Raw genomic sequence first — 17,202 nt, 5'->3', positions numbered from 1 at the left:
CCCCGCCACCCTCCACAACCTTCATCCACGCCGCCCTCCACCTCACCGCGCCAACAGGCGGGCTCAAACGCATCGTCTTCCTCTCCTCGTCCCTCATCCCCATCAACGGGCCCGCGCATGGCCAGATCCACGCCTTGCTGGACCGCTTATCCTCCAAACCCGAGGAGAGCGGGCTGGGGCAGTACGCGGTATTGCGTCCGAGTTGGTTCGCGCAGAACTTCTTGGAGGGAAGTGGGGGGATGCATTGGGGAACGGCAATGCGGGAGGGGAGGGTGTATAGTGCGACGGGGCAGGGGAGGGTGCCGTTTGTGGACGTGGGGGATATTGCGGCCGTGGCGGCAGAGGTGCTTGTTGCGGAGAGGTTGCCGGAGGGGGATTGGTTGGAGTCGGAGGAGAAGGAGAGCGCTAGTGTTGGCGAGAGGGAGGTGAAGGGGAATGGACAGCAGTATCTCATTCTTGGGCCGCAGCCGGTCACGTATAATGAGATTGCGGAGATGATGGCCGAGGTTCTTGAGAGGCCGGTCGAGCATGTCAATCTGACTGTCGATCAGCTGGCGCAGAAGCTCGTTCAGGTTGCAGGTTTGGACGCGAATTATGCGCCTGTTCTTGCTGGTTTGGATGGGTTCATTGCTGGTGGCGCGGAGGAGAGGACCTTTGCTGATGCAGGAGGAGGCTGTGTGAGGCGGATGCTTGGTCGAGAGGCGAAAGAGGTGAAGGACGTGCTGCGAGACGCTTTGGCTGGGAAGCAATCGTGAAGCTACGTTCGTGTCAGGGTGAAGAAAGGTCCGCTGCCCAGTGGATATGTGCACACCTTTGTAATACAGTGGACGCTTGAGCCAGTGTTCTTCCCCGCAGCCCCTGAGCTTCCAGTCGAACTGCGATGAAAAATGGGAAGACCTGAGCAAAGAGAGTAAAGCTCGGAGGCTTCATCAACTCAGGCCTACTACACATATAGTCAGCATGGGCGGCAGGCGCAATGCCACCGCCGGATATAGCACCGAGTGTCTCCCAAGAGACAAAGGTCACGTGACCCGCGCATCCAAGAGTCCCTCGTGGCCGTGATTGGGCAGGGCTACTCCTTTTTAAGAACCCTGTTGAACCTGTTAGACATGTATCGGGAAGAAGGAAGGAGGCACTCACTTTGACCGCTTGCTTACACTTGACTCGTGGAACAGGATGTGCCCGACTAGATCCTCAGACATAATAGTCGAGTCCACTCGTTTCGCTCATAGGCACGGCTTATTCACTGATAGACCACCATCTCGAAAGAGCTCGGCATTCTTAACCACAAGGTCTCTCCCTGGATGCGTACTCGGGGAAAAGTTGAAATGAAGAGGACATTGCGACTAGGAACGAAGGAAAGATTGGGACAAAGACCATCCAAGAGTCCCTCGTGGCCGTGAATGGGCAGGGCTACTCCGTGACCCTGTCGCATTGGTTAAATTGAACATCTAAGGGGCAGATAGGCGGGACTCACTTTGACCGCTTGCTGACACTTGACTCGTGGAACAGGATGTGCACTTGATCAACCCAGGGATTGACCGAGTGGAACCTCAGACATAGTGTCGAGTCCACTCGTACGCTCAGACGCGCGGCTTATTCACTGATAGACCACCACCTCGCAGGAGCTCGGCATTCTTAACCACGAGGTCTCTCCCTGAATGAAGTGTAAATGGAGAGGATGTTGTGACCAGGAACCAAGGAAAAGTGCACTTAGCGTTGTTCGAGTCATCATGATCTGTGTGCGAACTCATTAGCATAAGTTCTGCTGGCTGTCTGTCAATGCTGGGCGACCCGCGCTTGATGAAGGACATCATGACTTCTTGGCGAGCGAGTGCGACTTACGACGGGCCAATGTAGCGATGGGTGTGCGAAATGCTGTTGAGAAGATCGAGTATGGTAGCAAAGGAATGCACAAAAGTAATTTGAGAAAGAAAACAAACAGTCGAACGGCTGATGCGAAAGAGTCTGGTTGTTGATATAGTGGAGCACAGACCGTATGCACCAGTCATGACTTGGCATATGGCTGCCCCACATGACTCGCGCCTTCCCGATGGTTCGCATGACTGCTTCACTACTTCAATCTCTGTCGACATCCAAAGGGAATGTTTCAAGTGAACCAAGCATGCCGAGCTTGAGGCCAGCTCCATCTCTGGCGCATCAACGCCCATATCTTGTCTCAATGCCTCCTGTTATGCGCCGGCGTGATCAACACCCATGTACCTACGTAGCTGGGAGGCAATGTTTCTCTCGTTCATGCGCTTGCCTTACCCCATCACTATCGTGCTACCGATGGCATCTACCCTTCAGCTTTCAAGACTGGTGTGAACAGACTGTGGGGGAGTCTCGGATTGGGTTTGTCAGCTACATGAAATCTGGGGGAGTCTGCGATGACAGGCCTGTCCGTGTCACTTGAGACCGCGACGAGGCGACACCCAGATTCCGCGAAGATTTACGCGAGGTGAAACCGTGAAAGTTTGAAGCAGAGGGACTTCAACGCGTGACTCGACCGAACTCGCCCAGCAACCTCGAAATCTGGTTTTCAAATTCTTCGGCTTCATCCTCGTCCGCCAAATATCTTCTCGCACCACCGGTTATCCTTGTTCACAGACAGTGTGTACTAGGGTCGAGAGCCGCTACCGATAGCCGCTCTACTCGAACGAGTGTCGTCATCCCGACTGTCGATACTGTAAGTCCACTCAAAAGCCGAGACACTTAGTGTCAGTACTGATTTTCATAGACGAAATCGCCAGCAAGCTACACCGCCGCTGCCAACATGTTGAGCAATCTTCAAGACGCGTCAAGAGATGCGAGCAAGCGGCCAGGCAGTCCACTGCAGCCCGAAGGTCCTGCGAAGCGACAAAACACCAGCACGACGTCAGTCCTTCTAAAAGACTGACTCACTTCGTGTATGTTAACGACTTTGTAGTCAAGAAGCAACGGCCGCATCTACTGTACAAGACAAGGATACCTCTCTCTCTCTCTTGTTCATAACTCTGTACAGCAAGTGGCATTCCCTTCCGACATGCATCCAACTCTGGGCTCGGATGAGCATACGATGCTTATGTTTGGTAACGCGCCATCACGAGAAAAGCGAGAGGTGACGGAAGTGTTGGACACAGTTCGTGCTGGCTCTGTCCCAGATCTGCGTCGATATTATGCTATCTCGCCTGCCAGCATGCTTGCTAGGCCTGTTGAGGCCGAGAATGCCCAGGAGATCTCCATATCGGAATTGAACCACGATCCCACAAGTGCTTCCAACAACATTGCACATGCTGCTGCTGCGGCCCCAAGCGCCTCCATCCACGCATCTGGTCCGGATCCCAACAATGGTCTTCTCTTTGATGATGAAGCACATATGCGCAACATTCTTGCTGCCCATCAATTGCTCGACAACGTTCCAAATGCTCCCCGGGTTCACTTTCGATTCAACGTGGCTGGCATGCTGGTCGACATGGACACGCAGGGTCATCCTATCGATTGCTACCCCTGCATCTCGAACATCGATGTGGTGTCGTCCGTGGATGAAAACCTCAACCACCTCAAGCGGACCGCAACCGACGCGCTCACCACTCGCTTCCCCATCCTATTCGCAACGATCGGTGACCGGTCAAAGGCTGTGTTCTATGTCCTCGCTCAACTTCCGGTACCCAACCAACCCCACACAGTCATTGAGAAAGACGCTGAGTTGAAAGCCTGGGTACGGAATTTGGCCAAAACCACGACGGTGAATCCACTGTCTCCGGGATGTCTCGTGGCAGTCTTACGATTTACGCAGGCCTACGTCATCACCGCAAGAGATTCCAACCTGTGGTCGAGAAAGAGTATGGCGTTTCGTTCCCCTACGATGCCGAGGCTGTCAAGACCAGGAAAGCTGCCAAAAGTAGCAGTGGTGTCAAGAACGAAGACAGTACACACGCTCAGGGCCCAGATACAGGTTCAGCTTCTGGTGTCAAAGACGCCGCCTCCGCGCCGCAGACTCGGAACGAAGACGGCGCTGACGCTGACGACCGAGATGCCGGTACAGGTTCCGGTGTCAGAAAGACCCCCGCCGTGCCTCAAACTCACACAGAAGACGGCCCAGACGCCGGCACAGGTACCAAGCACGCCTCCGATGTCGAAGAAGTTCCCGCCGTACCTCAAACTCAGAATGCCATCAACAAATGTCGATTTCCTCGCTGCGGTCGTGAGTTGCCCAATCTCGCACTTCTTCGAACACACATTTATAGGTACCACGGTCCCGACGCTGTGAGAGTCAATGAGTCAAAGCAATACGAATGCTGGTGGAAGGGGTGTGTCGGCTTTAGTGAGGATGGCAAAGCCAGCCCAAAGTTTGCATTTGCAAGCATGATTGAGTGGATGGACCATGTCGACGAGGCACATCTGCATTAGGTGGCTATCAGGTCGGCGGAGAAGGGGAGTGGATGTAAGCGTAAGCCGCTGAGGAGATATCTATGAGGTTATTGCGTTGCAACAGTGCGATGTCCGAAAGGAGTAAGCTCACCTTCTGGATCGGAAACTCATCAGTTTCACGCAGGTTGCGGGCCAGGTCAGCAAGGGTCCGTAAGTCATAGGATTCGGGTAAGACCAAGTGCTGGCACCATTCCTACTACTTGTTCAGGGCAGGGCTTGGCGTTACGAATGCTTTGTAGGACTGAAGTGTCTCAACACACTCTTGGATACTCATGTACTCGCGCGACAACCACTTCATAGATTTAGAGATGGCACGAATCATTCTAAATTTATGCCCTTAGGGACCGTCCACTCCTTTGCACGCCCTGTAGGAGGCTTGTAGTAGCCGAGGAAGTCCTTCTTCATTGACCTGCAAGATGAAGTGACACAACACAGCGCAGAGCGACATAAGCTCATCAGGGTCTTCCTCATCGGAGGCATCGGTAGGAGTGAGCCGCATAGCTTATCGAAGCAGGCTTGAGGAAGTTTGGCGGAATTACGTTTCCTGTTCCCAACGGCGGAGATCGTAGATCCGCAGTGTCGATCTCGAAGATCGTCCAAGCTAGATATTCATGACAGCTGTCAGGCACGACCTCGTGCATCCGCGCTGTCCAAATTGACGATCACCGGGAAGGCCTTAAAGAGCTGCAGGAGCCGGTGTCGACAATCCACCTTATCATATCGGCACACGCCATCATTGAGAATGCGTACATTCGAGCCGGTTGTGGCAATGTCATACGCCGGCTAGCCCTGGTTGCTTCGACGGATGCTTCTACGACCAAGCTACACAGAAGTAGCCGCTATGTATGCATCAATGCCGTCGTCAGACGTGATGCTCCTCGGCCTGCTGGTCTCCATTGGTACTAGAGGGTCAGATATTTATCGACATTACCCACCCTCGTCAGTGCCAGATCCATCTGAACGTTCCTCGTCCATCAGTCTCAGCACAAGCCGCGATTGCACAGTGATCTCGTCGAATGGATACTTCGTCTTGCTCAATGCCTCCTCCAAAACCCGCCGGAACGCCTTGGAGTGCCGCCTAGCCTCAACCGCCGCTGCACGCTCATCCGCGGCCTGCCTGGCCCTCATGGCTTTCTCGATACTTTTGGTGAAGTATACCTCTGGTTCAGATGCCGGTTTTGGCGTCACTAGTCCGCGTGCGACCATGTTTGAGCCGGCGGCTACGACGGCGAAGACCAAGATTCTCTGCTTGATAGCTTGCAGTGTGGTGAGTTGCGCCCGCGGGAGAAACTCTTCGCGAGTTGGGAGGAAGGAAGCGTGGTCTGAGGTGGGTGCGATGTTGTCCAGATGGTCGTAGAACGCTGTAGTGTATGTCTCCACGAGATCTGGATAGAGTCTGTAAGGATCGGTATTTATAGACAGGTTCAAGTCTGCGTGGTCGGTCTCTGGTTGTTGGCTCAGCGTCCGAACGGGCAGATTTACCTTTGCATCAGACATGGCTGTGTCAGCTTTGATTCTATCGTGTGTGGCTGCTTGAGTCGGTGAAGCTATCCCAGCAGTCGCCGGTGTTGACTCTCCGCTTGCAGGCTTACTGGTCGGGTCTCTCAGAGATGTCACGAGCTCTTGACGGGGAACACTAGCGGACGCAGCTATAGAGTGCCATGCTTTCGAGCCTCGAACAGAAGCAGAAGCATTGACTGCTTTGTTGCTGTCAGCGGAAGGCTCGGTTTGACCCTCTACCTTCACAGCTCGCCTGCTCCGTGACTGGCGTAAGCCAGAAGGCGGGTCGGCAAACACGCAGTCCGACCCTCGTCGCACACAATTCGAGCATGAATCCTCTCCCCGCATACGACACTTGAGCTTCATTTCTCGGCATCGACGACATGCCTGTGCCGTCCTCCTTCGTGGCTTCCCGGCAAGGGTCAGATCAGTCTCCGGCAGGCTCACGGACGGAGTTGAAGAGGTTGATCGCGACGAGCGATGTCGAGGGCGTGGCTGTAGAGTCCTTGTTGACCCCGCGTTGTACTCGTCAACGAAAGACCATGACCTGCGATTGAGTGAGGACGAGCCTTGTGAGACGAAAGAACGCTGCAATTCAGCTAGTGAGTTCGAGCCCGTCGATGCATGACTCGATGTAAGCGGCGATGTCATTGGGCCCAGGTCGTTGCTGATCCCATCCCGAGGGAATTGATGAGCCTCGGTGGATGATCCGAGAGACGTAAGTAGTTGACGGAAGGAAGGAAGTGTGATCGGTTCCAGATCAGGCAGTCGCTGAGGCCGTTGGTCCATCATCGCTAGCATTGTTGTCGTCCACAGACATACATCTCACCGAGTTACGGCGTTGTAGTCTCGCAAGTGGGTATCGGTTGGAACTTCGTGGTATATGAGGACGAAATGATCACTCCACCTGAAGGACACATCCCGACGGCACGGACCTCTGGCAGAACATTGGTGGATCATCCGTTAAAGTTTCGTCTGAAGAATGGCGAATAGGACACTAGTGCTGTTCTCCTGGAGAGGATATGCGTAAAGCATGAACTGATAGAGTCGCCATCGGATGGGACACTACCTAGGTAGATTCGATGCCTATGTAACCTCTTAGGTCTGACTCGAGCAATCTAAAAGAACAAGACGGGGTTGTAGCAGATTGTGGGCTTTCTCAACGACGCAGATGGGTATTTCGCGATAACGCCCAAACGGAGGTGTAGCGAATGGCTCGCCCGTAGCGCGAAGTCGACCAGGAAGGCACGCCATCCCGGGTCTTAGTCTAGCAGTAGCGGAAGCTCGGCGAAGCTGGATACCCGCGATATCATAGATTGGGTTGATGATCCCGCCCGGGAGACATCATCAGGCCCGACAGATTGCGGCTTTTGGCAAACTTTTGCCATTCCAAGTTGTTTTGGTCAAGGCGTGGTGATAGTGGTTGAGATCTCGACTCGCACTTGCAGTAGCGCGCGTCCAAGCGGCTGGGAACGCGGACTTCATGCACTCCCGTGAGCGAATGTTGAACAAAAGACAAATTAGTAATCTACAGACGCAGTGCCCGCGAGACGACGCGTGTAGAGGCTTGAGGCGTCATGCGGGTCTGAGACGTCCGCAGCTACTGAGGTTACACGGCATGTGCATACCCGGGTAAACCAACGTCCTTTGCTAGCTGTCAAAACGCACAACGCTAGAAATGGTCAGGGCTGAGGAGCAATGGCAGCCAGTCATACAAGCCCAATGGTTGGAACTATTTTTCCGGGGGACGCGAATTGCTGATCTCCGCGAGACATAGCGCCGGATCCGTGTTCTCGAAATGCAGATGATAAGCGGGGAATCGGGGATGCATTTTGATCGATCAGATTCAAGATCTCACCCGAGCAAAGTACAAATTCCCAAAGTGAGGCGGGCGACCACTACGCGGATAGTCACAACTAAGTTTATGTTCTGCCTGATAGTAGTACAAGTCCCTGGGCAGTCCAAGATCTCAACCCGCGGGCAAGGTTCGCGGGCAGCAACGATATGCATGCCAAAAAGTTGCAGCTTGCGATATCCACAATTCTCGTCCGAGTGTCATGTAGCGTCCTCCATTCCTTTACGGCACCCTGCTGCTGGGTCGTGCATGGGACTCAGAACTTAACGGACTCTGGTCTCGATGGAGTGAATGGCCAGATTCGGTCACCTCCAGATGTCAGTCGGTTTGAGTGCGACAGCAATAATGAAGCGAGTGTTATGTCAAAAATGCCCAGGTGGTACAAAATCTCGCTTGCTTATCTCAAGAGATGCGTTAAAGCTTCGCCGTGTTGAAGCAAATTACCAGATGCTTGTACATGGTACATTGAGAAGCTTTATGCATGCACGGCTTCTCGAGGCCCGCGCCGTAAATCGAAGTGCTCCGCGCTTCATGGCCTGCATAAATCATGTCTGCACGGAAATGGTCCATGGCTCACGACATGAATTCTTCGGTGTCGTATCTCATAGACTTCCGACTGCTGCGCTTGTCCTTGATCTCCCTCGGCGACAACAATGAAGGAGGTGGTGCGAGGTCATCAGGATCTGGCATTGGGTCATGCACTGACTGAACAGGAACCTGAGGCATCTGAGACTGCCTAGCCATGAAATCAAAGGCTCGCTGTGTGCCGGATCGCTGCAAAGGTCGCTTCTGCACTTCGGGCTGTTTTCGAACTTCAGGAATGGGTGGCTTCTCGTCCCGATAGTAGTCCGAGGAGTTGTCATTCGTATACGCGGGTGCTGACTGTTCCCACGAAGGCGATGGCTGCTGTCGTTGGGATTGGCCGTTGAGGGTGACATTATTCATTTGCTGCTCAAGGGAAGCACCTCGTGGAGGCCGCTGCTCATTGCTCTGCTGCCTGGTGGCGCCGTTGCGCTCTCCACGCTGCCACGACTCAAAGCTGATGAATCGAGCCACGACTTCGTCAAAAGACGTCCAAGACCTCTCATCTCCGGAGAACATATATTTGCTTTGTTTGAGGGACAAATCCCGAACCATCTCCTCGTGACCCATTTGGCCACACAGTGTCAGGAAACGGCTGTTCATCTGAGCATTAGTCATACGTGAACCTCTCTGTAGCTGGGCGAAGCGCGAATTGAGCCGCCGAAGGTGATCAGCGAGTTCCGTAACACTCTGGAATTGGCTGCCATGTAGATATGTCCATTCTGTGTATGTGTGATGCCATTCTAGCGCGGTGTCTTGGTTCCACGTCGTCGGTTCCATCTTATGTGGCTTGAGATTGTCGAGATAGTGGAAGAATGGTGAAAACAAGAGCCGATGAATGCGGAGGAGGCGTCAGGGGAAGGGACCACTAGCAAATTAGGTTTAGCTTCGGAACCCGGAAATTACTACGGCGAAGCAGTTACTACTGAATGCTTCACTGTGTGCGGTTCCCTGCAAGTGCGAGGGTGCCTACCAACGGCCACACTGTCTCGTTGCATCCACTGGCTCAACCCGACATCTGTGCCCTGAGAACACCCAGCATCTGTGCCCTGAAGACACCTTATGTTCGTCAAAGCGACACCGACGTGATGTGCTCCTGCACCTGGGGCCGACGGGCTGCGATGGATCGTGAGTGTCAGTTCTTAGTCCACTCCCTGATCATCCGGTACTGCAGAAACATCCAGCTAGGAAGGCAGCGCGCGCCATACTGATCAGTGATACGTATGGGCCGGAGAGGCTCACGACTGTCTTGTGTACAAGTTATCGTGGAGTGCACTGGCAAGCAATATCGCCCTCGGGCAAAAGCTCGTACGGTGCTACCTTACAATGATCTAGACTGATACTGGGGAGGGCAATAAGGCAGCTTGCTTGTCCTGAGTCCGCCCCTTCTTGTCCGTCTGCGTGCTTATAAGATCATATGAAAGTTGTTTCCGCTGCGCCACAGACAGATCCAGATGAACGACTATACGAGGGCGTAAGGCGTACGACCAACTGGTGCCTTACTGCTAGAAGGTAAGTCCATTTTCGAGACGCTCACCCGTTTGCTCTGTAGCGGACCCAACGGCGAATGGTCATTGTCAGACCTAATCGTTGAGATATCTATCGTTATTGGATACACCACACTGTGATCTTATCTGCAGCTGACAACGTTCCGGCCCCAAACTCGTTCCTTGGCTCGATAAAGGTGCTTGCGGCGTCAATTCACTCCCATATCGAGGTCAATTGTGGGACTGTTATTAGGAGGTAGGCAGTCACGCCTGATTTCTGGTCACACAACACTCGCGAGCCTCGGGGAATTTGGGACCGCTGTCAAAACACGGCGCAGTAGCGACACACCTGAACATAAAGATGTGTCTCCTGCCCAGCCTTGTAAGTAGTCATCCATCATCAGCACCCTCCTGATCTTGAATCTGAAACTGGCACCACTGCGAAACCCACCGATACAGCCACTATGGTTAACAATCGGATCCTCATTTTGGGGGGGGGGGGGGGGCGTGTCAGGCTTGACCACAGCCACGGCTCTGTCAAAACTCGCGCCAGCGCATGTTACACCTAAAATCGATATCTGCGAGATCCGGCCACACCCTGGTACCGTGGGCGGTGCCATCAACTTGACACCAAATGCGCTCCGACTGCTCGACTATCTGGGCGTATACCAGAAAATACGCGATCGCCGCTACGGCATCACAGTCAACGCTGTCGAAGTGTTTTCCATACACCATCGCAACAAATTGGCCGAGTCGTCATTTCGAGGTCCGAATGACGAAGGTATTGGCAGTCCACCTTATAAGGTAGGTACTTTCGCGGTCATTGGGTATGCGAGTCGTCTTACCTTCTGTTACACAGGCAATCCGCATAACACGAGCCAATCTCATGCATGCCCTCATCGCTACCCTTTCAACGTACCCCGCTATCATACTTCATCTCGACCACCGGTGTCTATCGATCGAACAGTCTCCACTATCAGATGGCATCACCGCTACATTTAGCAACTCTTCAACTTACACAGGCTCACTGCCTCTTGGCTGCGATGGAGTCCACTCCTTCACTCGGAATAGTCATGTCGACCCAGACCGCAAGCAGCTATACACTGGGGTGTCGAACGCCTTCGGATTTCTACCACTCACAGATGAAGACAGAACCGCAGCTCATTTCGAAGTATCGGCACTCAATTTTGCACCTAAAGGCTTGCTGCTGACCAGCTATCACGAAGAGACAAGGAGTGAAGGTTATGTGGGCGCGATCATCACCATGGAGGACGTCGGCAGTAGAGACGGATGGAAAGCAAAAGGCGAAGATGCGCAAGGCGTGAAGCAAGACATGCTTGAGCGGTTTGCTGGAATGAACACCCGGTTACCCATTGTCAGTGACTGGCTGTCAAGGGTGGAAGGGTGGTTCATGTGGCCGGTCTACATGGTGGAGAATGGCGGAGCAGGACGCTGGAGCCGTGGACGAGCAATGCTGCTTGGTGATGCAGCACACGCCATGCCGCCTCAGGGCGAGAGCACTGGAATAGTTATTGAGCATGGTGTTCTGTTTGCTCGGTGCCTTTGGGCAAAATTGGCCGGCCGTGATACAGGCGTTTCGTGGGACCCCAGCAAGGTGACGAAGGCATTCGAGGCATATGAAACGCTCCGTCGACCAAGGATCGAGGCAGCATGCAAGGAGAGCATGGCTGTTTTTCACAGCGTAAAGGAGATGGGTAGATTCGGGTTCTGGCTGAAGACTTGCATTATCCCGATCTTCCTGCATCTCACTCGCGGCAAGCGCCAAAAGCACTTCGAGGAAGACGTAACAAGGAGCTACCTTGGCTTTGACGGTGTCCATGCTGAACCTGAGCATGCGCATAGCACTGTCTTGTTGTATTCTTCGGGTCCATGGTGGACACAAGATTCGTGGAATCCGGCGGATGTGGCAAAGCTCTGGCAAGCATGGGCCGCAACGACGTTGTCCAGACTGTGGTACAGAATCTGGCGATCGCGGTCTTGGACAACCAAAGCAGAATGAGATGTTGAATTGGCATGAGGACTGCAAATCCATTATGACCCATACCATTAAAAAGCTACCGGACGACCAAACTGATCAAACAAAAGCGCTACCTGAAGCTCGATGCCCAATATTCCTGAGCGAAATCCAGGCCAACCTACCGTAAAGATCGACATAGAAGCTGATCTTCCCCTTCCTGGCGCCCTGCCCCTGCTCTTCCGCAGTCTCTGCCTTCTCCTTGCTTGCTGCCGAGGCGGCCTTCCGCGGAGTCGACCTTCGCCTAAACAAATGACTAAGGCGATATCGCTTGACGCGGAAGAGCCAGTACAGACCCATAGCGGCGGCAGCGTTGAACACGATGTATGCCCACAGAATGCCCAAGTTTCGGTATCCGTCCGAGGTCGAGATCCAGGAGCGTTCTAAGAACTGATTCGCATTCCGGATCGGGCAGTACTCGCAGCCAGTGGTTGCACTTGGGTCGAGGAGTTGTCCAGGGGCACCTCCTGCAAGATATTTTTGCATGTAGTCGCCACAAGTCTGCCCAGAAGGAGGATCAAAACGAGCTAGCTCGTTCTGGGCACACGTGATCGGACGGTTCGCAAGGCCGACAGCGGCTAACCCGCCGACGAGGTAGGTAAAGGGGCTAATGCGATACATGAAAATCCAGAACCCAGGTAGGGCGCTCGGTGCCTGCAAGACGCCGTTGAATTGCAGGCACATGGTGAACAGAATGCTGGAGATGGCTCCGGCGGTCTCTGTGCTGGGCATGACGAAGATGAGCAGCTGCGCCCAGGTCGAGGACATGATCATCATCTCGATGCAGTAGCCGAGCATGAGACCCTGAGAGGACGAGGCTGAAGGGCGCCAAATATGGGGAAGTACCAGGATGCCCAGATGATGATGCCGGCGAAGACTTGGTATGGGACTTCGACGAGGATGTGGGAGAGGAGACTAGATATGTAGTCAGCATCGCGTGAGGCTTGGAGCTAGTGTGGTGACAGGCCATGAAAAGCGCCAGATGGGCCGAGCAACGCTGGGATGACCTACAATGGAAGCCAGCCAAACATTCGGAAGGTGACTCGCGGACTTCGAAGAGATCGCGCTGCGGAATGAACCGGGACATCACTTGTTGGACGACCGTAGAGAAGATGAGATTGGCCATCTGAAGCCCTTTGTCAGCAGATTGACCGGATATGCAACGATGTGAGCTTGACTTACGTATATCGAGAAAATCAAATTTTGCATCGCAGTCACGGAAGAATTCTGGCGATAAAAGGTAAACCCGATGAACAAAGATGCGAAAATCGCGAAGCTGAGCTTGGCAAATATGTATGCTGGGCTCCGCCAATACGAAACAAACGTTCGTCCCAGGACCAGTCGGAATTGTGTCACGAAAGATGCGGCATACTTGCCACGAAACTCGAGATCGGGTTGAGCTTCGGTCGGCCTGTTGCCGGCAAGAACTTGCACCTTGGACTTGGTAGCACTCTTCTCCTGACTGTTTTCCCAGCTCTGATGCCAGTCTTTCGATCCGTCGTTGAGCATGGACAAGATATATTCCGCTGGGTTTTCCTCGGGCATGTATACACGAGCTCCGCAGCTCTCAAAGTACTTGGTAAGAGTACAAGCATCTTTGCCCAAGGGACCGTGGTACGCTGTCCTCCCTCCAGCTCCCATGAGCAGTATGGAGTCAAATTGTTGCAATATGAGCGCTGAAGGTTGGTGTATTGTCGCTAGGATTGTTTGCCCATTATCTGCCAGTCGGCGAAGAAGGGCAATGATAGTCCACGAGCTTTGGGAGTCCAATCCCGAGGTAGGCTCGTCAAGGAAGAGTATCTCAGGCCTGGCCGCCATCTCGACGCCGATAGACAAGAGCTTCCGCTGCTCCACATTCAACCCCGCGCCTGGTAGACCTACCATGCAATCGGCGAAGCTATTCATGTTGAGTAGAGCAATGACTGACTCAACATAGGCAAGCTTGTCGGCTTTCGACACTTTGGAAGGCTGTCTCAGAAGAGCGGAGAACCGGAGTGCTTCCCGGACTGTCGTTGTAGACAGGTGCAGATCCTGCTGCTGGACATACCCTATACTTCGCTGGAACGACGGTGTTATCGCCGCACCATTCATCTTGATGGTACCGGTGGTTTTGCCTACGCCATTTTGGCGCTGCGCCAGCGTGTCGAGCAGTGTCGTCTTTCCAGCACCGGAAGTTCCCATAAGGGCTGTTAACGTTCCCGGCGTCACGGCACCATTAACACCATCAAGTAAGCGTTTCGTCCCGGAATCATGAGGAATATCCAACGTGAGGTCTTCCCAAGTGAGAACTCCTTTCGAGTGTCTCTCGGGTGCTACCTGGGAATCTGATCCGCTGCGGGGCAATTCTTTGATGCGGTACTTGTCGCGTGAGGTCTCTGTATGCACCGATACTGCTTCTGGGTCGTGTTGGAAAGCACCTTTGACAGCTTTGCGGTCGCGAAAGATGAGTCGTTGAGCCTGTGTGTCAAGGCCAGGATTGATCTCGACAGCAACAAGATAGGTTGTGATAAAGAAGAAAAGATATCCAAAGGCGATACCCAAGTTCCTCCAGAGGTGGGAGTAGCTGTAGCCGTAGCTTGAACTGACCCATGCGTCCCCACTGACAACCCTCGTATCCGGCTGCGCGCCTGGCACAGCACACGCGAAATTGGAACTTGACGGATAGCTTGGGACCAGACTTTCGGGTGCGCAGGGAATACTCCGGCCGTGGACCTCGTTCACCAGCAGTGCCTCGAAGATGTAGGCAATTGGGTCTGTGTAGTTGATCCATCGGAACCATGGATGCATGTAGCTTGTTGTCAACGCAAAGCCTGTGTAGATGATCATCACCAGTATACCCATGCCACAAATAGCGTAGGCGTGAGCAAGTTGTTTTGACACAGCGCCAATTGTGCGAAAGATTGCAGACATCATCAGCGTGCAGATGATATTAAATAGGAAGAAGACGAAGAACGATGATGCCTGAAGACGGAGGCCGGTTATAAAGTAAAAGACAACATTAAACAGTGTTGAGATAATGAAGGTCTTCGGCACATCGACAGCGTAAGCAGCAAATGCATCGGCTGCGGGATGTACAAAAGCAAAGTTTTTCTGCTTAAGCACGATCGGCCGTCGAGCAAACAAGGCTCCACACTCTGTGACTGCCATGAGGGCATTCATCAGAGTGGCGAGAAAGAGGACAGATCCTCGAGACTGAAGACTTGCGGTCGTATTGACAGGACCATAGTAAATGGATCCCACGATGAATGCGAGTATAGTCCGACCGACAGCGAGAGCTATAGCTGCGCCACGGTCGTTGAGTTGAAGTTGAAGGGATCGGCGCAAACACAGACGGATCTGCATTGGTATCGAGAGGATGTATGCTGATCCTGCTCTTGTGTGCAGGGCTTGTGCGTGTCGATGTGCCACACGCACAGCCGCAAGATGACTGTCCGGATCTGAGGCCGATTCGGCGTTTTCTAGCTCTGTCTTAAAAAGCCGGTATTGCTCAGAATTGAGCCACTGTTGTTCGAAGTCGACCGCAGTCTGGGGCAGCGGGCCTTTGAAGTCCTCCGCGGGCCGTCTTTCGACAGGATTTGTGATAGATGTTAAAAAGTCCGGCGTCGTCATAGAGGCAGGCGCATCCCAGCCCATTCCAATGAAGTACGCCCGAGCTGACTGGACTGGACCGCAGTAGATTTGACGTCCTTCATACAGTAACAAGATCGTATCAAATGTGTCATACATGCTCTGACTCGCTTGGTACACAGCAACAGCCTGAGTGATACCGGCAAGATCTGACAATGTTCTCAGGTGCTGCACAAAGTCCAGAGCGGTAGCAGAGTCAAGGCCTCTCGTCGAATTATCCCATGCCGCGAGACAAGACCTGGTAAATGCCATCTCAGCTATACTAACCCGCTTTCTTTGCCCTCCGCTGACTCCGCGTATATAGTCATTGCCAACTTTGGTGTCCCTTACGTGTGTAAGGCCGAACATTCGTAGCATCACATTGACCATGTGCTGGACGTACATCGGCCTGCTCACGTTCTCCAGTCGAGCCTGTGGCGTTTGCGCTCGACAAGCAAACTCGAGCGTTTGCTCCACGGTCAAGTGCGGAAAGTGCTGGTCAGACTCTTGGTTGTATACAGCGCGGCCATGGTAGTTCTTGAGGAATGTGGCTTGGTCGACACCTTGGTACTTGATGACTGATTCTGGTGTAAGTTGCAGTCCGCTCAGCTGCCCTGAGATTGTCCTGAGAAAGGTCGTACACCCACTTCCGGGTCTACCAAGAACTAACAGCATCTTGCCCGTGCCGATGAAACCATCCATTGTATGTAGGATCGTCGTAGGATCTCGCGGCTTGCGGCCCGACAATATATGGGGCAGTCTGAACAACCCTGTGAAGAGCGAAGCCACAGTCGGCTGGATTGCCATCCCAGACGATGTTCCAGTCACTGAAAGCGACCTGAAAGTGATGTTCGCATTCGCGCGTGTAATTCCATCTTCACGCATCAAACATAGGAAGGTTTTAATCCAGAAGCGGAAATCGAAAGAACTGCCACGGGGGTCGAGCCGAGGATCTATGGCGGCAAGACGTTGAGGCACCAAGCCGACACCAGTTGTGAGACTCGTCGCCACCTGTGTGAGTTCGTCATGCTGGACGGAGTCGCTGTCGTTACTGACGGACCAATTCTCTTGCTTGGTACGAATGGCCAATTTGGGACGCTTAGCTTCGGCAGCAGAGGCAATGTTGTCACGGACTCTATCGCGGATAGCAGCCTCATAGAGCTCGTTATAATCAGACTCTGTGCTTGAACGACGTCTCTGTTTCGATGCCATCTTGTGTGGTGAGGGACCTCTGAGCCTCTGGGAAGAACATTCGCAGAACGAAATGGTCAGAAGAACAGGCGCGCTTCAGCTCGACCATTACCAGCAATTCATCGAGCGCCCGTGCGGCTTCTCACCGGCTGAAGCGAACCGCATCGAGTGGCGATGTCGGGCTCACGGCATCAGGCGCCAGTTGAGTTTAGCAGACGATAGATACCTAGGGTGTGGCACTCTTCCAGGCCCTCGAAGCAGCTGAACCACACCGCATGCGGGACACCCATCGTTGCTGATGTCCCAAGGGCACGCACGCTGTGATAGGCAGCATGGTAGTCAAAGCAACAGCACCTCGTATAACAGACTCTGTGACCCGAATGGGCTGTGTCAGGTTCTCAGGGACTTAGGGCAAGAACGATTGACAGCTTAGGTAGAGTTGAAACCCAAAGCTCAGTACCGCCTGCAACCAATCAGTGATAGCTCGGCGCCAAGATACCCATCTGCCCCAACCTCGTCCTCTTGCCTTGTGG

At 53.4% G+C, this 17,202-nt stretch overlaps 6 protein-coding genes across 6 annotated transcripts; 3 read left to right on the top strand and 3 right to left on the bottom strand.

Moving 5' to 3' along the window:
- Positions 1 to 57: 57 nt before the first annotated feature.
- AB675_1205 (uncharacterized protein) lies at positions 58 to 755 on the top strand (the record flags this gene model as incomplete). Its single annotated transcript, XM_018140959.1, has 1 exon — positions 58 to 755. A coding segment is annotated over one exon (698 nt), but the record flags the coding sequence as incomplete, so codon positions are not given.
- A 2,270-nt stretch (positions 756 to 3,025) lies between these two features.
- On the top strand, positions 3,026 to 4,392 carry AB675_1204 (uncharacterized protein; the record flags this gene model as incomplete). The annotated part of the gene is made up of 2 exons (XM_018140948.1): positions 3,026 to 3,727; positions 3,799 to 4,392. 2 exons carry the CDS (start codon positions 3,026 to 3,028, stop codon positions 4,390 to 4,392), a joined length of 1,296 nt encoding a protein of 431 aa, XP_017998096.1.
- Positions 4,393 to 5,340: 948 nt separating this feature from the next.
- Positions 5,341 to 5,910, bottom strand: AB675_1203 (uncharacterized protein; the record flags this gene model as incomplete). The annotated part of the gene is made up of 1 exon (XM_018140938.1): positions 5,341 to 5,910. One exon carries the CDS (start codon positions 5,908 to 5,910, stop codon positions 5,341 to 5,343), a length of 570 nt encoding a protein of 189 aa, XP_017998049.1.
- Positions 5,911 to 8,341: 2,431 nt separating this feature from the next.
- On the bottom strand, positions 8,342 to 9,130 carry AB675_1202 (uncharacterized protein; the record flags this gene model as incomplete). The annotated part of the gene is made up of 1 exon (XM_018140927.1): positions 8,342 to 9,130. The coding sequence occupies one exon, from the start codon at positions 9,128 to 9,130 to the stop codon at positions 8,342 to 8,344; it is 789 nt and encodes a 262-aa protein (XP_017998045.1).
- A 1,068-nt stretch (positions 9,131 to 10,198) lies between these two features.
- On the top strand, positions 10,199 to 11,857 carry AB675_1201 (uncharacterized protein; the record flags this gene model as incomplete). The annotated part of the gene is made up of 3 exons (XM_018140916.1): positions 10,199 to 10,219; positions 10,297 to 10,641; positions 10,697 to 11,857. 3 exons carry the CDS (start codon positions 10,199 to 10,201, stop codon positions 11,855 to 11,857), a joined length of 1,527 nt encoding a protein of 508 aa, XP_017997989.1.
- Positions 11,858 to 11,932: 75 nt separating this feature from the next.
- Positions 11,933 to 16,690, bottom strand: AB675_1200 (ATP-dependent permease PDR15; the record flags this gene model as incomplete). The annotated part of the gene is made up of 3 exons (XM_018140906.1): positions 11,933 to 12,787; positions 12,924 to 12,998; positions 13,055 to 16,690. 3 exons carry the CDS (start codon positions 16,688 to 16,690, stop codon positions 11,933 to 11,935), a joined length of 4,566 nt encoding a protein of 1,521 aa, XP_017998177.1.
- Between the last annotated feature and the right edge of the window lie 512 nt (positions 16,691 to 17,202).

The sequence above is a fragment of the Cyphellophora attinorum genome, assembly GCF_001299255.1.
Source record: "Cyphellophora attinorum strain CBS 131958 chromosome Unknown Contig20, whole genome shotgun sequence".
NCBI classification, from domain to species: domain Eukaryota; kingdom Fungi; phylum Ascomycota; class Eurotiomycetes; order Chaetothyriales; family Cyphellophoraceae; genus Cyphellophora; species Cyphellophora attinorum.
Note: the sequence above shows the minus strand (reverse complement) of the source record. Positions and strands in the feature narration are given on the sequence as shown.